Source organism: Taudactylus pleione, unplaced genomic scaffold, assembly GCF_031769625.1.
Source record: "Taudactylus pleione unplaced genomic scaffold, aTauple2 ptg000484l, whole genome shotgun sequence".
Taxonomy (NCBI): domain Eukaryota; kingdom Metazoa; phylum Chordata; class Amphibia; order Anura; family Myobatrachidae; genus Taudactylus; species Taudactylus pleione.
This window is the reverse complement of record NW_028284886.1, coordinates 2550157-2573866: the sequence shown is the minus strand read 5'-3', so window position 1 is coordinate 2573866 and position 23710 is coordinate 2550157. Positions and strand designations below refer to the sequence as shown.

General features: G+C 47.6%; 1 protein-coding gene across 1 annotated transcript in view; it reads right to left on the bottom strand.

Annotated features, from left to right (window-relative positions):
* The window catches only part of VPS9D1 (VPS9 domain containing 1), a 41207-nt gene extending 22281 nt beyond the window's left edge, over positions 1-18926 (bottom strand). The window contains exons 1-10 of the mRNA XM_088449424.1: positions 18646-18926; positions 16885-16957; positions 14540-14629; positions 10466-10718; positions 10272-10383; positions 8251-8313; positions 8042-8094; positions 7884-7971; positions 6864-6949; positions 4547-4986 (exon numbers count right to left, since the gene is read on the bottom strand). Of these exons, the coding sequence (XP_088305550.1) occupies positions 4547-4986; positions 6864-6949; positions 7884-7971; positions 8042-8094; positions 8251-8313; positions 10272-10383; positions 10466-10718; positions 14540-14629; positions 16885-16957; positions 18646-18744 (1357 nt within the window). The 5' untranslated portion in view covers positions 18745-18926. The remainder of the gene's footprint in view (positions 1-4546; positions 4987-6863; positions 6950-7883; positions 7972-8041; positions 8095-8250; positions 8314-10271; positions 10384-10465; positions 10719-14539; positions 14630-16884; positions 16958-18645) is intronic.
* Positions 18927-23710: the final 4784 nt, after the last annotated feature.

The following is a 23710-nucleotide window of genomic DNA, read 5'->3' as shown; positions in this document are numbered from 1 at the left end:
CAGGGGTGGGTTAGGCACCACTGGTGGGGGGGTTAGGTTTAGGCACTATGGGAGTAGGGTTACATTTAGGCACTAACCAGGAGGGTTAGGCGGTTAAGGAGGGAAGGTTAGAGTACTTACCTCTCCCCTGTCGGGATTCTCAGCATGAGGATGCCGCTGTCGGTCTTTTGACAGCTGGCATCCTGAGTGCCGGGCTCCCATACCCAGCCCTATAGTACAGCTACATGATATAAGCAGCCCTGCAGCACCATTTATTTTCTCAATGATGAATTCAAAACAGATAGTGTGTTTCTCTCCCAAATGGTGCAGCTTATGCGGCAATCACCCACCACCAAAATTCAATATCCATACAAAATAAAAGAAAAAGTGCAGTCAAGTCAGGGTAGATTTAATGCTTCCACCAATAAATGTCCAACCGGAAAAGTCGATGAATTATTCCAGTCTACCAACTGTACCGTAACTTCAAACTAAAGAGAATTCTCGTGTGTAGCAATCCAGAAACTGTATGATCATTAATCCTTTACAAGGTGTACACCTTGCTAAAGACTTATGTTGAAACGCGTCGGTGGAGGTTTGTGACTGCTGTCTGTCTGGGACCTGTAGAAGGGGGGGTTGGGGGTTGGCAGATGTAACATGTGCAAAGAGATTAGATTTGGGAGGGGTGTGTCCTAACGCCAATCTAAATTGCAGTGTACAAATAAAGCCTTTCCAGCGTTTGTGGGCTACATGCAGGAGCAGCCGCTATTTACCCTGCATGCAATAACAATAAATATATTTGCACCCTTTGCATTGCTGCATGATTAGTTCCAGATACAGATTTTTAAAACATTACTAACTATCCTATTATCTATCGGGGCATAAGTTTCACAATGGCCGTCCATCACCTTTACATCATACTTGCCAATTCTCCCTCATTGTCAGAGAGACTCCCTGATATAGCAGCAATCTCCCTGAAGAGTCTAGTAATCTCCCTGATGGCACCTTACCCCCATTATGTAGCTGTTATGTTAAAAAAATAACAGAGCTATACATTCAAATGGGATCATTAGTATCATTTCCCTGTATTGGTCATAAGACACAATGATCCCTATGGCTACATGTGTTTTCTGTAATGTATCAGTGTGTTTTCATGAATAGATCTTACTAACTACTTTGGGGCTAATTTACATGTGGATGTAAGTCAGTGTCAGGACACGCCTCTCAGATGTAGCCGTACACGCCCACCTTATCACCACGCTCATAGGTGCTGCTTTCACAATCTCCCTGACAAGCTTTATCAGAAGTAGGCAAGTATGGGTTACATTTTTGTAAAAATTACGTTTGAGACTTTTTACGGGTGTCCAGAATAAAACTTGAAAATAATTTCTAGATTTTACTTTAAAATGTCCTCAACATATGCCCGTCCATGTGTACATAACCTTGTGACTATACTGCCCGTCTTCCCCTGTAGGATGTACCAGTGGCAGATTGCCCCCGCACCACGCACACGGCTTAAATTCTCACTTTCACACACTGTCAAGTCATCGCCGGGATCCTGTGCTGCCCCCTGATGGTAGATCATGGTAATGCCTTGGCCTGATCTATGATCACTCACATGCTCTCCTGTTACAATTTTGCCTGTCTGTGATACTGTTAAAATGAAATTGAGCCTTTCAGAGCCTAAAAGGTTAATGGAAAAGAAAGACAATTTTTAGGGAAAAAGAAGTAAAAATAAAAAAACAACACCCTGGTTGCATAAGTGTGCACACCCCTAAGCTAATAATTTGTGGAAGCACTTTTTGCTTTTTTTAGAGAAGTGAAAGTCTTTGAACAAGTCTCTATGAGGGTTTTTTGCAACAAACACAACTGTTATAATAAGGCCATAAAGTCTCATCAGACTATGGGGGAGATGTATCAAATCTTCTAAAGAGGAGGAGTTACCCACAGCAACCGATCAGAGTCGGGATGTCGGCAGCCGGCATCTCAATAGTAGGTTTATTAACTACATCCCCCCAGTGCACCAAGGCGATCCGAGAGAGGATGCAGCAAAAAACACTGCAATGAAATCCTACAGGAACAGCCGACCTTTATTTTGTGTCCATCCCAATCACTGCCATTGCTGGCAGGGGTATGCCAATGACCCTCATGTTCTTCCCTAAGCACACTCCATGTCACCAGTGCTCCGCTCCCTGGTCTACTTCTCCCATACAGCCAATCCTCTCAGCCATACTTTGGGTACAAGATCACAGGGTGCTGAATGAATTCCCATTCACCTGTGATCTGTCCCACCCAGTCTCTGGCGCTATGTAAATGTTGAGTACTTATGCTACTGTCTTCCGCTGTGTATTGTGCTTATGCTCTGATACAATGTTACTTTTAAATGTTTCTAGGTTCACCCTGTACGGCGCTGTGGACACTTTGTGGCGCCTTATAAATGAAAACTAATAATAATACTTGCAAATATTATTTTCAAGATGTTTGGGTAACTCTGAACAAACCGGGAGCCCCATTATGACAGGGTGGGCACACTTGCGCAACCAAGGTTTTATAGTCTGTTATTATCACTTGCGCTTGGTGGCCAGGTCACACTGGCGCTTGGTGGCCAGGTCACACTGGCGCTTGGTGGCCAGGTCACACTGGCGCTTGGTGGCCAGGTCACACTGGCGCTTGGTGGCCAGGTCACACATGCTTTTGGTGGCCAGGTCACACATGCTTTTGGTGGCCAGGTCACACTTGGGTTTGGTGGCCAGGTCACACTTGGGTTTGGTGGCCAGGTCACACTTGGGTTTGGTGGCCAGGTCACACTTGGGTTTGGTGGCCAGGTCACACTTGCTTTTGGTGGTAAGGTCACACTTGATTTCAGTCTGCACATCACAAACAATGTTAATATGGGTGCGTGGACCTTGTATATACTGTACATGGGTTGCAGTTACAAAATGTACAGTTTCTATTTGATCAAATTTACTTTTAGTGGCCCTATATAGATCTATCGCTAAACTAAGAGCCAGCAAAATAAACTAGAGGCCTGCAGGTCCAAGGGCAAATTTTGGGCCTGGGCCCTACTCCCTTAACCGGCGGGATCGCATGTGATGCGACTCGAGCCAGCAGTGCCTCAGTTGGGAACGCCACTTCCCCCGGTTTTTGCAGAAGAGATCTGTTCTGCACTTGTGCCGAACGGATCTCCCCCCCCGACTTCGCGGACCCCCCTTAAGTGATGCAGCAGTCTGTGACCGCTGACATTGTGCCCCAGAATGCTGTGTGAACGGCACTCTAGGATGCATGTGCCAGTTATCACAGTGCGAGGACGGGAAATGAGTTCCCCTCTAAGCACTATGTGGCTGATCTCTGCAAGTGCTTCAGCAGGAGGGACGGATTATCAGTCCCCCCGACACACACTCCGATGTGCTCTGCATATGGGGGCTGGGGTGGGGGTAACATGGATCTAACATCAGTGGGAGTGGGGCTAATAAAGAGAAATATGACTCTGGAAGGGGGTAGAATAATAATTAAAAAAAAATTATACTGGTCATAGGGAAGGAGGCGGAGGAGGGGGGACAAAGAAGAAGGGTCTTTTACAGGGGGGAGGGTTGGTTTAGAAAACAGTGATTTTTTTTACTATTAATGGGGTGTGGGGGGGTATTATTCTTAGGATTTATAACCACTGGAGGGGTCTATTGCCTATAGGGGGTGGGCAGTCATTTTATATTGAGGCCCAATTTTTAAATAAAATATTTAAATATATTATTACAAATAATTTGTAAACTTTATTAAATAATAATAAAAAAAAATAACAACCATTTCTGAGCGGTTTTATGGAGGGTGGGTGGGGGAGAATGTCAGTTAAGGGGTTAAAGAATGACCAAGATGTAAATGATCTAAAATGAACCCTAAAGCTAAAATACATCATTCAAAGGAAGCTGATCCCATATATATTTATATTAGGCCTGTCCCCTCTGCTGCTCCGTCCCCGTTCTCTGCCACCCCCCTACCATCTCTGCTACTGTCACCCACCGCTTCATCTGTACCACCCCCTTCTCCATCATCTGTGGGCATGTTGGAGTTGGCACGGGACAATTGCTATATAGAGAACAGGCTTTGCCTCATAGTATGAATCCTCATCAGAGGTTTTCTGCGGAGCAGGTCCTCCTACCTGTCAGTCACTCTGTCTATGCTGCTAGAGAAGCACCTTCCCCTAAACATTATGGTGAATGATCTCTTCAAACAAACCAGATGTCGCCTGTATATTCTTCACCTCATCATGGTATATTCTGATGACTAGTACTCAACACATATGCCAGGGGTGGTAACGAGAGGCACTTTCAGTAGCTGTGGAACTACATATCCCAGCATGCCGTGCCCCAGTTTTGCTCTTAGGGCATGCTGTGATGTGTAGTTCAACAGTAGCTGGAATGCCACAGGTTTATGCTGTTGAATAGAATACAGACCAGTGGTTAGAGAGAAATGCCAGGCCCAACTTGATTCATAATGAGCTACCTTAGGTCCAACCTGGTGGTTAGTGGCCAAAGCCTGGCCTAACATGCTGCAGACACACGCTTACAACACATACCTCTGGCATTGTGAACCTCTTTCACCACGACCTTTAAGTGCTGTGATGCCGTCAGTCTCTGCAGTGCCTCTGGGCCCGTGAGGTGTGTAGGGGACAGTAACAATTCCAAGTCCTCAAAAGAGCTGTCAATGTTTTTATTCTCCTTATCCCCGTCTGTCTGGCTGCTCCAAGGCCGTACTCTGCTCTCCAGCCCCTCTCCTACCGAGCGGCTGTGCTGGATGGAGGGTCGGGGAGATTCGGGGAGGCAGTGTAAACTCTGCGACGCTCTCAGAGGAGAAGTGCTGGGGGCTGGGAAGGAGACACAGTCCGCAGGGAGAGACCGGCGACAAAGCTTGGAGGCTGATTTTTCCTGAGTGACGTTACTGATAGCTGGGTATATGTGGCTGTATATTTGGCACTGGAGACGTATTAATAGTTTGGCAATCGGATGATCTGCGGTGCTGTGATATCGGAAGACACAGAACACAGAGCAAACACGTGAGACCGTTACATTCTTCACCTGACGCAATAACCCAGCATACATCAGCCAACCATTCTGTGACAGTGTTCTCCCCAGAAATTTTTCCCAGCCGGGTGGCATCCAAAAGTAGCCAGGTGGGGGCCTTCGCAATTATGCGCGCGCCGGGAAAGGGGGTATCTCCCTTACCAATCCAGCCCGACAGGTCTCAGGCTGCTCCCCCACTGGCACTCAGTCAAAAGTGCCCATTATGCAGTGCCCCCTGTAGTTTTCCCCTTTATGCATTGCCCCCTGTAGTTTAACTTTGCCCTTATGAATTGCCCTCTGGCTGAAGTAGTGCTCCTATGTAGTGCCCCCAGACTGGTCCCTTATATAGTGCCCCCAGGCTTAAATAGTGTCCCTTATGCAGTGCCCCCAGGCTGGCCCCTTATGCAGTGCCCCCAGGCTGGCCCCTTATGCAGTGCCCCCAGGCTGGCCCCTTATGCAGTGCCCCCCAGGTTTAATAGTGTCCCTTATGCAGTGCCCCCAGGCTGGCCCCTTATGCAGTGCCCCCAGGTTTAATAGTGACCCTTAGGCAGTGCCCCCAGACTGGTCCTGGCCCCAGCCCCAGCCCAGTACTTACCTTTACTTGCTGGCCGCTCGCGCTCCCGCTGCCTCGCGCTGACTGGATCTAAATAGATCCAGCAGGCGCGCGTGGCAGGCTCCTCACGTCGCGGGTGACGTCATGACGTCACCCGCGCAGTGCATCACTGTAAACGCTGGCCTCTGAAGCGATCAGAGGCTTCTTTAGCCTCCGGTCACTTCAGAGGCCAGCGTTCCACAGCGGGGGTCAGCGGGGAAAAGTGCCGGACGGCAGGCTGTTTCTGCCGGGTGATGCGCCCGCAGAAAACAGCCTGGGGAGAACACTGTGTGGTAACGTGACAAGCATGTAGAGGACACAGGATTTTCACTAAAGGGTATTCAACAAGCGTCCCCCCCCAATCTGCTGTGAAACTACACATCCCAGCATGCCCTACCACAGTCTTAGCATGCCCTAATAGCAAAAATGTGGCAGGGCATGCTGGGAAGTGCAGTTCCACTGTAGCTGGAAGTCTGCACGTTGAGTATCCCTGCTCTATGCCTCAAGGCAGGCAAATGATAGACAGAGTCTATTTCACAATTTGCCCCAGTGCTAAAGAGAACTAAATATTTGATACTCAACAGAGGAAGATGAACAGTACGGTCTTGCCTTTAAAATGTAGTTCTGTGGGAACTGCTTTGTTTACTGAGAAAATGAGACGTTGCTCACTACATGCTGCCATATATGTGTAAATATCCATACATTTCTTGTGAACACAGATTTCACTTTCTCTATCCAGGGTGCGGTCAAGGCTGCAATCGCTCCACAAATGTGGTGTAAACTAATATGATTAAAGGGGCTGACTGCCAACAGCCAAACTGCTAGATACAGACCAACTTTACTGGCTTTACAGTGGTGTTGACAGAGATCAGAGATGTTTAGCAGCTTTGATTTTGCATATCTACAGGTGGGAATGTGCCTCTGTCCCTATCAATGCACTGTAACACAATGGACAATTGCCTTACAATCAGCTAGCGGCAGAGGTGTAATACGTCCTATTCTGAACAGATTTACTCCCATCCCATGAATGACAGAAACTGCACAACAGCCAATGGCTGCACAGCAAAATATAAACAAAATCCAGTAAAAAAAAAAAAAAAAAGAGAAAGTTAAACTGGGAAGATTGTTCAGCGTTCCCAAGCCCAAGGAGTGCTGCCCCCAGTGCAACAGGCAGCCGTGACCACACCTCATCTCAAGCAGTGAGTACAAGTATCAGTTCACACCATGCAAGGGTTTATTACCTGAGGATCTGGTACATGTAGCTGGAAAGCAGGTCTGGGTCACTGGGATTGCTCTTAATCTTCGCCTTGCAGAGCTTTGGCCACTCCTGTCGTATAGAATCACAAAGAACACTTTTGGCTTTTGGGGTAGAGAGGTGCACTTAAACTTTTAAGGTAAACTGTGGGAAGATTATTATTATTCATTTACAAACCATGGAGGAAGCCACTTTATGGGCTGAACCGATAACCGGTCTATCAATTCACTAGGAACAAGGTGCTCAGTGAGTTCTCTGGTTCTTAGTGAACCCGACTGGCTGCCTCAGTGAGTTCTCTGGTTCTTAGTGAACCCGACTGGCTGCCTCAGTGAGTTCTCTGGTTCTTAGTGAACCCGACTGGCTGCCTCAGTGAGTTCTCTGGTTCTTAGTGAAACCGATTGGCTGCCTCAGTGAGTTCTCTGATTCTTATTGAACCCGACTGGCTGCCTCAGTGAGTTCTCTGGTTCTTAGTGAAACCGATTGGCTGCCTCAGTAAGTTCTCTGGTTCTTAGTGAAACCGATTGGCTGCCTCAGTGAGTTCTCTGATTCTTAGTGAACCCGATTGGCTGCCTCAGTGAGGTCTCTGGTTCTTAGTGAAACTGATTGGCTGCCTCAGTGAGTTCTCTGATTCTTAGTGAAACCGATTGGCTGCCTCAGTGAATTATCTAGTTCTTATTGAACCCGACTGGCTGCCTCAGTGAGGTCTCTGGTTCTTAGTGAAACTGATTGGCTGCCTCAGGGAGTTCTCTGGTTCTTAGTGAAACCGACTGGCTGCCTCAGTAAGTTCTCTGGTTCTTAGTGAAACTGATTGGCTGCCTTCACTGCGAAAAGGGACTGGTACAGTTTAAACTCACATGAACTAACACACACAACCACCATGTCACTGGTGCAGTTAGAAGCTTTCCAAGAGCTTCAGAATCCAAATCACTTCCTGACTCCCAAACTTTGTACAAGTTCTCCGGACTGACACGAAAAGGACATTTAACCCATTATCAGTTGTACTCACATAATCCTGTTCATATTCCAGGACGGCCGTGTACAGCCTCTTCTGCTCTTCCTCCTCTGGGGTCATCCGCTTGTTTTTGGAGAACCGTCTGCAGGTAAAACAGAGGCATAAGGAGGAGATGGCGGAGGACACTCTCCGGAGAACCATCTCTCACGTACCTGTTTGACTCTTCTTGAAGTCGCAGCCTGCGTTCCTCTGCTTTTCTCTGCAGCTGGGGAAGGGGGAGGTTAAGGAATTAACATATCTTAGCCTGAACCCAGTGCCCTGTAAAAAAAACTTCATTTAAATGAATGTAAATAGAAGGTAACACCCTATACCAGCAGCTCTCCCCCCTCCACCCCACAACACCTTTGAGCCAAAAGGATACAGTCTCTCCTCTGGCCTTAGCAATCACCAGATTCTCCATCATCTTTCGCTGAAGAGATAGTGTCTAGAGAGAAAGAATTATGATCACAATGAGCAGTCATGGACTATGGGCCTGATCTAATTAACTTAACAAAACTTTTCTCAGTAATCACCGTACATCTGCCGCTATTAGGGAACGGTCAAATCTAAAAGCTTTGAATGTGCTTCTTGGCCGCTTTGTATCACAAGACAATCTACAACAAATTTACGGTCTACGGCGTAATTCGCATTGTCGCATTCTGAAGTCTTCATACATTAATTACTGCTTAATGCTCTTCAAATGCATATTTAGGGGTAAATTTACTAAAGTGAGAGTTTTTAGAAGTGAGTTTTAAAAGTGATGTTGCCCATAGCAACCAATCAGATTCTACTTAACATTTAACGAGCACCTTCTAGAAGATAATAGCTAGAATCTGATTGGTTGCTATGGGCAACATGACTTTTAAAACTCACTTCTAAAAACTCTCACTTTAGTAAATTTACCCCTTAGTCTTAGGCTGTCCATACTAAAGGAACATTTCTCTCATGTTCTTCCACCGATCAGAATTGTACTGGGAACAGATGAGTCCATGCACGCCTATCCTCAAATTGCGCCAAATAAACCCATTTGGCGCTCCATGGAGTTTGCGACTAAGCTGCGGCCACGCCTCTTGCCACAGTATTTATCACAATTTATGCACCTCAGTCACATGGCCAAAATGGCAACGCACGGGTACCCTGGACAATGGCGCTGGCACTGCGTGCAGCTGCTGTGTGGGCCTCAGACACCCCTCTCCCTGTGACACTTTCCCTCCTATTGCCCACGATGACAAGTCATTAAAATGATACATTACTTAGCTCTTCATCTTTAGGATTGTTTGTTGCATGTTGCACTGATAACCAGCAAAAGTTTATTATTTCCAGCCTTACAAGTTCTCCATGTCTGTGTGTATTTGCTGGATTCCAAAAATGTGCATTTAAGGCCCCCTCCTCCCAGCTTCACGGCTCTGTCCTGCCTGCATGTCGTATCACAGAAGAAGGTTCAGGCTTATGCACCATCTAATCCTCCCCCTATGATTTCAATGTGATCTCTTTGGAAAGTGCAAAGAGAAAAAAAAAATTCCCTATGGGCTAAATGGGATGCAGTCAGGAGGCCGACGGTCGAAATGCCGTCCGCTAGCTTCCCGACTGTCAAATCCCGGCAGGGGTCTAATGAAAGGTGTCAAAAACCGACGCCTGTCATTAGACCTACGCCGGGAGCCCGACATAACGAACGAAGGTAAGCTGGGCGTCGAGCGCAGACAGCCGCGGGAGGGGGGGGGAGGGGAAGAGGGTTAGGTTTCAGGGCTCCCGGGGGGACTTAGGGTTATGCACCCCTCCGGGAGGGTTAGGCTAGGGAAAGGGGGGGTTACGGTTAGGCACCCCCAGGAGCCTTAGGTTTAGGCTGTAGGGGCAGGGGGGGGTTAGGTTTAGGCACTATGGGGGAGGTTAGGGTTAGGCACCCCCTAAGGGAGGGTTAAGGTTAGGGCGGTGGTAGGGTTATAGCATTACTTACCTAAATCCGCTGTCGGGATCTTCACCCAAGCTTGGCTTCCAGTGTCGGGATTTGAATACATACTGATTCTGGCTAAATGTGGCGATTTTCAAAGCTGCCGCATCTTCAGCGGTTTCGGTTGCTGGATTTAAAGGGGCAATTACAATGAATGCAAAACACGCCTAGAATTGTATGGACTACAATTGCCTCTTTAAATGCAGCATTCGAATAAGCTGAAGATGCGGCGGGTTTGAAAAGTGCCGACAGCCAGTTAAGTTATAAAGGAAGAATATGGGGGTTGGGGAACAAGATGTTGCTATAATAAGTTTTCTTTATCCATCTCTCATCTACACCTGTCGCCTTCCAACATGTAGCTGTACAGGACCCAACGTCATTCATGGAACCTTAGATGAGCACCCTCGCTCTGTCACCTACTGTCCACGGTCCACAGTATATAATATAGCACTTGCCAGTGACGTTTTCTGAGCCGCCTGCCTGGGGTTTAGTCTGGCCAGTCGGACCTCGTATGCTGCTCTAAGCTTCTGGTTTTCTATCGAGGCCTCCTCCAGGGGTGTAAGCTCCCTGTGGATAAAGGACAGGCACCACCAGTGAGCGGCTTTGCCCTCGGCCAGCTAGAAGGTGAATTCGATGGCTGACGACTCACTTTCTGTAGCTTTGAGCCTCGGCTGCTCGGAGCATTTGGAAAACCTCCGGACTTGGAAAAGAGTCCAGCTTCTGGACCTCGTCTGAGCAAGCTCTGCGGTGACCCCACATACGGCCGAGGGAAGGACGAGACCTTGTGGAGGTAGATGTTGTGCTAGTAGCAGGTGCGGTATTAGGAACATCGGTAGTGGCTGGAGGATCAGGGACTTCAATGATATGATTTTTCAGTGGAATTACGTCCACATCAGTTTTGCCTATAACAGGAATCAGAATCACACAACACAACGTGAATATACAACACACAGCAGGCAGAAAATTAAAAGTATGTCGCTTGATCTGATCATGCAACACACAGTCTGCAGTATTTTATAGATGATCGGATGCCAATTAATTACTTATTACACAATAAAATACAAAAGGTTTATTTTGCCACATCAAATACTTTACTTTGGAAAGGAATTCACTATCATAACTTCCTGCTTTTGTATAAAGTCCGAGATCAAGGTCTGCGGTTGTGATGTCCCTGCCGTCTGGGATGTGGATCCCCCTTAAAGGACCTCAAGCCACGATATACCTTGACTTGTATGAACAAACCACTAAAAATACTCGCAATCACATATTTAAATGTTCCAGCTGCTTAGAAGAACATAAGAGGTGGGGAAAGGGGTATGTACTATGTAGCCCTAGCACTGGAATGAATGAATCGGTTATCAGGAAGCAGGGTGTTCTCAGGAGTAAGACAATTGTGGACAGTGGAACACACAAGTGTGGTGCAAAGTACTTCTAAAGCGGGGCACACTAGACATCAAACATGTAAGAGCTCTATTACATTAAATCGTATTAGTTTATCTACAAACGTTTAGACCTACATCACAATTATGGCATACAAACAAAGAGACAGAGGGCCTGATTCAGCACTCCACTGCGATCGGAACTGCGATTCAGACCCATCGCAGAGTGGCTGGCAGGAAGTACCATTTGGGGGCAGGCGTGCCAGTGCATTTGAGCTCTGTTACAGGGGCGTGCATAAATTAGCCAATGCGATGCCATACGCAGCCTGTGCACTCACTGCGTGCGATGAGGTTAGCAATTCCTGAGTAAGGTCAGAGCTTGTGGAAGTGTGCGTGAGGCTACGATGGCACTCGATGGTTTCGCAGTCTAGATAAGTATTACGGATGTGTGTAAGGTAAGGTGTAGTGCTATGACGGCATAGCGATCGCAGAGGATTAGCATACTATTGCCGTGAGACTGCGTGCGTAATCGCTATAGCAATCGCATTTGTGATCCTTGCTAAATCAGACCCGAAGAGGACAAACTGTCCTGCTGGGTTATAACTTAATGCAATAATTTAAACAAGAACATGGATGTCAGTAGAACCCCCTGCAGATTGCCCTCAAAAAAAGATAAAACAAATAGGATTCTCTTAATATCAGTGTTCTGACAATATAAGAGATTAATGAAAGAAGGTGAAAAAATAAGTGAAAATAACGTAAGGACCTAGAGAAGACAAAAGGACACTCAGTTTAAAATAAAGGACACCCACTCACTAATAAACAATATGTTTTACATATGAATAATTATTCTATCTCTAGGGGGTATATTTACTTAAGTGCGAGTTTTTAGAAGTGGAGATGTTGCTAGTTAAATGAGAAGTAGAATCTGATTGGTTGTTATGGACAACATCTCCACTTCTAAAAACTCGCACTTAAGTAAATATACCCCTAAGGGTCAAACAACATAAGTCAAAGTATAATAATCTGTTTCAATTAAAGCACAAACAAGGTGTGCACTGCTGAAAACACTACTAGGTGTAATGTAATGAAATGCTTAATGAGAATGCATAAAGCTTATTCAGTCATAAATATAAAACAATTGAAACACAAAAAAGAACATGCACTGCTGAAGGCACTAATTAATGTAATCAGGGTGATTTCTTAATAAGCAAGCATAAAAAGGTTATTCAGCAGTATAGGGTCATCAATACAACACAGGTAAATGGCCTGATTCAGAGCCGCGTGCAAAAAGCGAGCGCTCGCTCTGAATCAGGGCGGCCGCATGTTTTTTAAAACCGGCCTCCTGGCCGCTCGCATAGCCGTGGGTTACCACCCACAGCTTTTGCGAGCGGCCAGGTGATGGTCGCAATGGTCGTGACCAATGAACTTCTGGGTCTAATAGAGCCGGAAGCTCACCACTGACATCACTCGTGATGTCAGTGGGGCCGCCCCGAAACAGCAGGCGTTCCTTTCGGGAACGCCTCCGTTTGGCCAGCCACCCCCCCCACCCGCCTACCAAACGGGGCGAGCTGTCGATCAACATCGGCAGCCGCCCCTTTTGGATGCGAGCGCCGGAGCGAGTGATTTCTCGCTCGCTCCGGGGCTCGCGCACGCCGCATGTGCGCACTGCACGGCCATCGACCCACTTGCGAGCGGGTCTGAATCAGGCCCATAGTTCATATATTTACAGATAAGGCATGTTTTCAGTATATCCCAGATTTTGGCCCATTATAATACATTTTATAATCAGGGTCTGTTCTAAATAAAATGCTTAATGGAAACACATTGTTCCTTATCTGTTTAAACCCTTGTTGTATTTGACAGAATTATGATAGGTACAAACATTCAGTGGTATAGCCTTATACTGTCCACCTCTGTATCAGGCCAAGAGAGAGAGAGAGAGAGAGGCAGCCCCTTCACTTGTATTTTACCCCCCCCACGGACTGGGTCCCACGGACTGTGTGGAGAGCCCCACGGTGGACAGACCATCAGGCTGTGGTTCAGGGGTCAGCACTCAGCACTGGATGGGAGAAGGGGCATAGGTGTCGGCAACTGAAGAACTTGTCTTGAAGCCGATGCGCCGCCCTCTGGCAGACTAGAGGCAGAGCGGCCGTGGGCCAGCCAGTGACACAGTGACGTACCCAGCTGCTGCAGCTTGATTCCCGCAGCTTTCACTGTGTGTTTTTTTCTTGCCTTCTCTGGGGGGCGGGTGTAGATGGGTTCCACTGCTGGGGGTCAGCAGGTATTACCAGGTGGAGATACAAGACCAGGCCCCCTCTCCAGGACAGCCTCAGCGGGCTGCCCCTCAGGTCCCGGCGCCCTTAGGCAGCTGCCTAATGGAAGCGCTGGCCCTGAGGACATTGTATAGAGTGGAAATGGTGTCCTTCAAAATATACAACTCAACTTGTTGAAGTTGAAATCCAGGATCTGAGGGCGAGGCCTCCAGTGGGAATCGGTATGAAATCCTGGCAGTCGGGATGCCTGCGGTCAATATACCGACAGCGGCATCCCGATGCTCAGGAACCCGATAAGGGTCCGGTAAGTATGGCAACCTTCCACCCCTGATCCTCTGTTCCTGCACCCTAACAATAATCCTCCCCCACCGTAACCCTCCCCCTTGGTGCCTAAACCTAACCCTCCCCCCTTGGTGCCTATACCTAACCCTCCCCCCTTGGTGTCTAACCCTAACCTCCCCCTCCCCTAGTCTAACCCCCCTTGTGATGCCTAAACCTAATGCTACTCCCCCACGGCTAAGACTGAACCAGCCCCGCTATAAATTTGATCGGCATCTCGGCTGTTGGGATTCCGGCGTCAGCATCTCCATTACTGATGGTATTCCAGCACCGGTCTTCTGGCCGGGTAGTGGCATCCGGCACCGGGATTTCGTCAGCCGGAATGCCGGCTGTAGGTATAATAACTGCATCCCCTCCAGTGGATGGGCGTGGCATCATGGTGCTCCCCTGCTTTCAGCACTATAAGGGCATGGCCAGCCTCCCGGACATGCCGGGCTGACCCCAGGCTCTCCCAGCACAGATGCCGTCTGCATGCGGTTGGCATTTATTTATCCGCTGGATAAAAGTGCGTCCCCCCATCCCCACAGGACACAGCGACAGGACAGTCCCCGAAAGGCAGGAAATATGCTAATAAACCAACAATCTATTCTAGACAATATCTGTGATATGTAACAAAACATCTGGGGGAACGGAATCTTCTATATCAAGTGGAATCCTGGAACAATATATTATCTGCGCCTTAGCAATGAGATCTTGCCATGCAGTTGCTAAGACAATGTTGGTACTCACCTAGTTTATCAGCGGTCATCCGTGCCCTCTCCAGACACTGCTCTGCCAACTTCAGCATCTTGTGGGAGTCTGAGTTCAGAGCGTCACTCGCTGCCAGAAAGAGAAGAGATTTAAAACAAAACAAAAAAATACAGAGGGAATATGAAGCTCTTTGGCCTGATTCTGAGCTGCACATAATGACGCGGCACTCCGGACGTCCATCATGAACAGAATGTGAATTACATTCCAATGCGACTATACGTACACCCTAATGCACACACATCTATGCGATCGTACCACCCCACTCTGAAGTACGCCACGGCAGCCGCCATCATCCACACTTACACCATGCCATGTGCAGGAGACCAATCTAAGTTTGGCGCCCAGAATTCATACGCAGTAACTCTGGCAACGCGCCCGCGGCATACCCACGAAACAGTCCTCTGGCGTGTGTTCACATTGCTGCAGCCCAGTAACCACCCAGAAATGACCACTTAGCGCCTTCAAAGAAACGGTTTAGATGTGTACAACCGTGAGTCACGTGTACCTTCACATTGTACGCAGCCCCCGACGCACGCGAGAAATCGCAGCCGTATTCTAAGTATTCGTGCGACTCACAATCAGGACTCCTGTCTGGAACCAATCCTAAAACAAACATTACCCTGAGATAATAGAGTACAGATGTTCAATAGCAACAGTTCCCAAACTCGGCCCTCAAGACACATTAACAGCCCAGGGGCTGAATTGAATTGTTTCCAGCCCGACGGAGCTATTCAATTGTTGCTCCTGACGGGCGCGATCAGCTGACAGCGCTCCAATTCAGCTCGCAGCCCCAGGGGGGTGCGAGCTGAAATGGGCGAAAAGTGACCTGTTTGTGCGCCCATACAGCACTTTTCGCAATTGCGCCCAGCACTTTGGTAGGGGGAATTCCAATTTACACGGCTAAACCCGACCACTTTGGGTGCGATCAGCGCAAAAAAATAGCGCTCCGCGATCTCCCGTCACTTTAGACAGGAGATCCGGACTGCGAAAACAATTGAATAACACCCCAGGTGTTAAAGTTATACATGCTTGAGCACAGGTGACATATTTAGTACCTCATTCATTTTAATTTAACCAGACATAGATATCCGAAAAACCTGGACTGTTAGAGTGCCATGAAGACCGAGTCAATTACGGTAGGCTGATCCTGCTCGCGCCTCTATAGGCTGCGAGCTGAACAGCCGTCTGCGAGTTTACGCGCGTAGCCTGCTGGCTTCTGTGCTTGATTGAATACGCCCCCATGACTGCGATTGTGTGACAGCAAGCGCTACGTTGTGATCTTGCAAAGAGAGGACATTGTGTAACCTCTGCTGTGTCTGACGAAGCTGCAGGAAAACTAGTAACACATGAAATGGACAATACAAAGCTTCTAAGTGATGGTAATAACTGCGCGGCTGAGGGATTCCCAATAACTCCCATCTGTCACACTTAGGGAGATAACAACAAAACTAGACGGGGTCAGTATTGCTGTACAAGATATAGTTAAGGTACCACAGCGAGGATGAGAACAGCATGATGTACAACCATACCGTATAGCAATCTGCAACACAATAACAGGCAGATGATATCAGCTAATAACCACTGAATGCGCTATTTAACTCTGCAAGTAAACTGAATAACAAGAGCATGATCCTGGCTATCTGTATAACAAAAAAAGGGATGCAGTTATCATACCTACAGACGAAATCCCTAATGCCACTACCCGGCCAGAAGACCGGCACCAGAATCCCGACAGTAGTGGAGATGCCAACACCGGAATCCCGACAGCCGGGATGCCGATCGTAGGTCTTAGCCGCGGAGGAGGGGGGGGGGGGGTGTTTTAGGGTTAGCCTTAGGCGTAATGGGGGGGGTAGGGTTAGGCACCAAGGGGGGAGGATTAGGCACTAACAGGGAGGGTTAGGATCCAGGGTGGGGGTTAGTGTTAGGATGCAGGAACAGAGGATTAGGGGGAGAAGGGGGAGGGCTACCATACTTACCGGACCCTTGTTGGGATCCTGAGCATATCGGTATATTGACAGCAGGCATTCCGACTGCCGGGATTTGATTCTGATTCCCATAGAAACATTAGCGTATGGTATATGGAGGTTTGGAAAAGTGTGACCCCCTGGGGCTCCCATAGTAATACTTAGAGGTGATGCGAGTACTCGGGGCATTCCCATTGTGAGACAATGCAGGCGTATTGAGGCTAGATGTATGAGGAGACATGGTCACAGGGCGGTGTAGGTCTAATGAGGTCTATGCAATATGCAGAGGAGCAAGGTTGTGTGTACAGAACACGACCACACGTTTTACCGGACAGAAAACAAGAGGAGCCACAAAGTCACCTGTATGCTCAGCTTCCTCAGCCAGCACCTGAGAAATAAAGTTCACACTCCTCAAATATCCCATATAGGCCTCCTATAGGAAACAAAGAGCTCAGGTTAGTTTACAGACTAGACCTGATCATACACATGCATGGGAACCTCAGGTACAGGGCAATGACAGCCGATTTACAGAAAGGGTCACTGATATGTCTATTTCCATAAACCCTAAGGGGTAAATTTACTAAGGTGCGGGTCTATAAAAGTGGGGGTGTTGCCCAAAGCAACCAATCAGATAGCGGCTGACATTTATCTTGTACAATCTAGAAAATTATAGCTAGTAAGAGGTCGCCTCTATACCTCATCCTGGGTGGTGGTTTGCATCATACTGTGCTGACACAATGTCCTGGAGGCACCATATGTGATGTTCTGACATCCCAAACACATACTGACCTGTCATGACATCCTTCACATATGCTGTCCTGACAACCCTCACATATAAATATGCCTTCATAGTGTTCATTCTAGCACCCTGCACCTGTCACAACCCATGCAGTTCTTCTTTCCTGCCGTCCGACATCTCTCACATCTGCTGTCCCGACATCCCTCACATCTGCTGTCCCGACATCCCTCACATCTGCTGTCCCGACATCTCTCTCATCTGCTGTCCCGACATCCCTCTCATCTGCTGTCCCGACATCCCTCTCATCTGCTGTCCCGATATCCCTCACATCTGCTGTCCCGACATCCCTCACATCTGCTGTCCCGACATCTCTCTCATCTGCTGTCCTGACATCTCTCTCATCTGCTGTCCTGACATCCCTCTCATCTGCTGTCCTGACATCCCTCTCATCTGCTGTTCTGACATCCCTCTCATCTGCTGTTCTGACATCCCTCACATCTGCGGTCCCGACATCCCTCACATCTACTGTCCCGACATCCCTCACATCTGCGGTCCCGACATCCCTCTCATCTGCGGTCCTGACATCCCTCTCATCTGCTGTCCTGACATCCCTCTCATCTGCTGTCCTGACATCCCTCTCATCTGCTGTCCTGACATCCCTCTCATCTGCTGTCCTGACATCCCTCTCATCTGCTGTTCTGACATCCCTCTCATCTGCTGTTCTGACATCCCTCACATCTGCGGTCCTGACATCCCTCACATCTACTGACCTGACATCCCTGTCATCTGCTGTCCTGACATCCCTGTCATCTGCTGTCCTGACATCCCTCACATCAGCTGTCCTGACATCCCTGTCATCTGCTGTCCTGACATCCCTCACATCTGCTGTCCTGACATCCCTCTCATCTGCTGTCCTGACATCCCTCACATCTGCGGTCCTGACATCCCTCACATCTACTGACCTGACATCCCTGTCATCTGCTGTCCTGACATCTCTCACATCTACTGACCTGACATCCCTCACATCAGCTGTCCTGACATCCCTGTCATCTGCTGTCCTGACATCCCTCACATCTGCTGTCCTGACATCCCTCACATCTGCGGTCCTGACATCCCTCACATCTACTGACCTGACATCCCTGTCATCTGCTGTCCTGACATCCCTCACATCAGCTGTCCTGACATCCCTGTCATCTGCTGTCCTGACATCCCTCACATCTGCGGTCCTGACATCCCTCACATCTACTGACCTGACATCCCTGTCATCTGCTGTCCTGACATCCCTCACATCTGCTGTCCTGACAACCCTCACATATAAATACGCTGTTCTGACAACCCTAACTATTGCTGACCCCCACCCTCATTCAGCACCCTGTGCTCACCCGGTGCCGGTTCCCAGTGTCCATTTGGATGGCTCTGTTTGCCAGCTGCATGGCTCTCTGCAGCGGCCTCAGAGCCCCGTCACCGGCCGAGCAAGCCATCACTGAGACGGGAACTGACAGAAAAAAAATATTCGAACAAAAACCTTCCGGAACCTTTGGATCGGAGCCATGCTGCACACCCGGAGTGTAAACACAGCGTACACCGCACGGAGCTAATCACTCATGGACCTAGAGAACGACCACAGAGACGGGAAAGTTGCCCACAGCGCCCTTTACTGGCGTTTGTGTATAATGGCAGCTATTTCACAATCACCACTTCTTATTATAATTAATTAGTTTATATTTACTTTTTGCCTGAGAATGTTGTAGTAATCAGTCAGAGTGACCACAGGACACTTCTCATGCCATTTGCTAATTAGAGCCTAATTCAAACCCAGTGGGGCACTTAGGTAACACATTTGTTTGGAACTCCTTAAGGCCCCCATACATCAGCAATCTGAAAACCACAATTGAACAATTTGAAGTTTTATTGCCCGATCTAAGGATTTCCCAATCGAGCAATCTGCGCCCATACACTACAGATCTTTTTCAGTGATTTGCAGATCGATTGCAGCAAACACAGATCTGGCAATCTTGAAAGGTCCATCATTTAAAGGCCCCCATACATCAGAGATGGATTGCAGCAATCGTGCAATTTGCAATCGATTGTGTATAAAAATCTGAAATGTATGGGCTTCACAGATCGCAGATTGCAACCAAAAAGTGATTGGAATTGTTTAATCAGATTGTCCAACATGTTGGATTTCACAGAGGGATTGGGGCTGTAGATTGCTAGTGTATGGACATGATCAGCAGATTTGAAGACTGTTTCTAGCAAAATGATGGGCCTTTCAAGATTGCCAGATCTGTGTTTGCTGCAATCGATCTGCAAATCACTGAAAAAGATCTGTAGTGTATGGGCGCAGATTGCTTGATTGGAAAATCCTAAGATCGGGCAATAAATCTTCAAATTGTTCAATTGTGGTTTTCAGATTGCTGATGTATGGGGGCCTTTACTGGTAACGGTCTTCAAATCTGCTGATCATGTCCATACACTAGCAATCTACAGCCCCAATCGATCTGTGAAATCCAACATGTTGAACAATCTGATTAAACAATTTCAATCACTTTTTGGTTGTAATCTGCAATCTGTGAAGCCCATACATTGCAGATTTTTATACACAATCGATTGCAAATTGCACGATTGCTGCAATCCATCTCTGATGTATGGGGGTCTTTAGACCAGGCTGAGCGATCTCCCGACATGCCTGGTGTGCTGGATGAACGATATTGTTCATCCACACACCAAAGATATCACCAACGATGAACAACCAACGATCGCAAACCCCTATGGAAAATGCACAATATCGTCCAGATTGGCCTGCATGCATGCCCGATGGTCGATATCGTTATCATCCAGCGGGAGCGCGCATCGTTGGTCGTTCATTGCATACATAAAGAACAATATGAATGATATATATCGTTGAACGTTATCGTTCATATTGTAACAATATATCGTTCTTTGTGTACGCACCTTAACAGTCCAGGTCTAAAGAATAGCCATACTTGAGCACAGGTGACTTAATTAGTGCCTTAGTTATTTTGATTTAACCATCTGTGCTTTAAGCATAGATATCACTATAAACCTGGACTGTTATACCCCTTTTCCACCAAAATTCCGGGTCTGACCCGGAGTTGGAACAGGGTTCCTATCCGGATCAGACCTTGAATTTGACCCTGAATTCCCAAGTCGGCGCCGCTCACACTGCAGTCGGGTCTGCATAGACCCGGCTTTTTGGCGTGAAAGTGGATGCTTAGAAATTACGTCATCTCCAAGCGCCACTGAAGCCGGACCAATCGGCCGGCTTGCGGCGCACTGCAGGTCATCAAGACCCGAAGTGCACGGTACACACAGCAGGGTTTCACGGGTTACTCCCGTGTTAAACCCTGCTATTTACTTGGGTTGGATTGCCGGGTCACTCGACCCGGCGATCCAACCCTCACCCCTTTTACACCAGGGAGATGCCCGGGTTAACCCTGCAATAACCCGGGTTTTAGCTCCGGTGTAAAAGGTGTATAAGTGTACCTTGAGGGCCGAGGTTGGGAACCACTGCCTTAGACAAAAAAAAAAAAAGTACAAATCTGGTTAGACTGCAGAGGTTCCCAACCATGGTCCTCAAGGCTCCCCAACAGTTCAGGTTTTAGAGATATCCATGGTTGATCACAGGTGACTTAATTAGTTCCTCAGCCAATTCGATTTAACCACCTGTGCCATACTTCTCCCGATTTTTCGGGTAACCCCCGCACCCCCGAAAGAGTTGGCAAATCTCCCGCATCCCGCCTACTTCCTAGTGAAGTGGGCAGGATGGGGAGATTTTCCGAGCAATTTGTAGGTCCGTAGGGGGAGGGCAGGGGTAAATGACGCGAATCGTGGATTTTAGCCCCGCCCCCTCCTCACGGACCCACAAATCACGGGGTTTTCCTGTAAAGGGGCAGGGCCTACTGGCAACTATAGTCAGGCTCCGCCCCCCCCCCTCCCCCCCGAAGATGAGAGCAGCAGGTCCTCCCCGGCTGCTCCCGGAAAGGTGCAGTGAAAAGTCAGTGAGTATGACCTGTGCTCTGAAACCTGGACTGTTGGGGAGTCTTGAGGACCACGTTTGGAAAGCTCTGGGTTAGAGTAACCCTGGCCTCCACTGAGCCCTAAGCAGGAGTCTAACTCTAAACTGTACAATGGATACTCTGGTTCTGCGTGAAGCTTGAAAGTTGTGGATCAGGTACTTATTGCAGGGTCGTAAATGGCAGTATTTGCGCTCTGCTCTTCGCTATGTTTTGATAAACCTCACAGCAGCAAAGTATTATAATGATCGGCAACACTAGCACCACAACAGCGGCTAATGAGCTAACGCAGGCAGCGCTCGTGTATCTGAGCTCTGACAGTGACCATGTCAGTATATTGCACCGGGGGTGAGATGTGTGTAGTATAGGCGATGATGTCATCATGTCCAGCATTTACAGCGTCTACAATCATAATGTCCAGACAACAATGTTGATAGTTATGATACCGACATTGTTGAAATGTCGACATAGAACAAGTTGACGTGCGGAATGTCAATATGTTCGCAATGTCGAAATCTGAAATGTTAAATGCCGACATTCTCAGAATAACGACAGTTACGATTAGGCTGTGGCAGGTGAGATTAGGGTTAGGCAGCGGGGGGGGTTAAACTGCAGGTAGGGCGGGTTAGTGTTAGGCTGCGGGGGTAGGGTTAGGCTGTGGCAGGTGAGATTAGGATTAAGCTGTGGGGGGGGGTATGCTGCAGGTAGGGCGGGTTAGTGTTAGGCTGCGGGGGTAGGGTTAGGCTGTGACAGGTGAGATTAGGGTTAGGCTGCAGGGGGGATTAGGCTGCAGGAAGAAAAGCTAGGGTTAGGCTGCAGAGGGGGAGTTAGCCACTAGGAGGGGGGTTAGGGGCATTACTCACCGCTGGATGCCAGAAGTCATCATTGTGTCATTGAAGAACCCGGAAGACACCCCTGGAGGTGTCGGACCCACCGAATAAAGTATTTCACAGCTGGACCATCAGGAACTTTTTGACGACATTTGGATCATGTCAACATTTCATCTGTGTCAACATGACGAATGTCTAGGTGGTCAATGTCGACATGACACCGATGTCGACATGCTGTATGTCGACAAAACATACCAAACCCAGATCCAGCCCAGTTAGTTAACAACTGAAAGGAAGATTAGTCCATGCATAACCCTTATCAAATTATTACATATTCAAGGGTGTAGCCGACATCATGAAAATTATAATTATAATAATAATTTTATTTATATAGCTCCTTTCTCCAAAAGGACTCAATGCTCAATGTGCTTTGGGACCATGATGCAGGGACCATGATGCCGTTGGGGTAGTTTAGAGAGATATGAAAAGCAGTCAGCATATTGCTGGTAGAAAGCACATGATAACAGATTGATAATATGGAAGCAAAAATGGAACACTTTAAACTTCTTTAAAATGAATGAGAGTGATAAACTTGTAATTAGACTAGCAATAGTAATTGATTATGCTAATTATCCTTCACAGTATCATACTGGCGCACTAATGACGTCTTCTCTGGTGATATTCATGGCAGCATAGTTAGTTTTCGAGGCGATAAGGTCCTTTTGTGTCGTGCTGTGTAGGAAACTGGTAGACAATACCATACAATGGGGGTCATTGTCTGGAAAGTTTACAGCTCCTTCTATATACTTTGCTGTTCAAGTTATCACCTTTAGTGGCCAATTTATCATTGGTGGCAGCGAGGTCTGAAAATGAACATTCATTATTGCTGCGTATCACAGAGTTTAGAAGGACGGATATTCTGATAAATAGCTGTCCCGGCGAATGCTAAACCCAGTAGACTCACTGCTGACCACAGCGGCGAAAGTCTACTCTGAGTGTTCCTGAGCATCCGCAGTAAAAGAGCCGGTGGGATCCCTCTTTGCAGTCTGACAGACATTTTTCCATTAGAAAGAGCGTACTATCCCCATCTTAAGGGGTTAGCTGTCAGAGACGAGCTGTGAAAACTTTTGGGAGCTTGATAATTACGTTATTGCTATGTCTCCATAGATTAGGCAGGGACAGCAGTAAGCTGCAAATTTGACAAGAACGCAGGGGATATCTATGCTGATATTACTTAAATAATGCGGAAACAATTGTTTCTGCATTTTTTAAGTATTTTCACCATTTAGAAATGGGTTAACGGAGAGGATAACATGATTATCTCTCCATTCATTTCTATTCAGCAAGCATAAAAAACATTAACATATTCTATAAATCTTTACTTTGTATAATGCCATCTCAGAATGGCGTTAAAATAAGAAAATCCTTAAATATCTTGAAAACTGCAGGTACAGAAGGAAATATTCCCATCAGTCCCAGCAGGATCTTGAAAATCCGCCCCAATCTCCTCGCCTATTTCACCCTGACTTAAGGCCCCCATACATGGTGCGATATGCACCTTGCGATACGACGGCCGACAT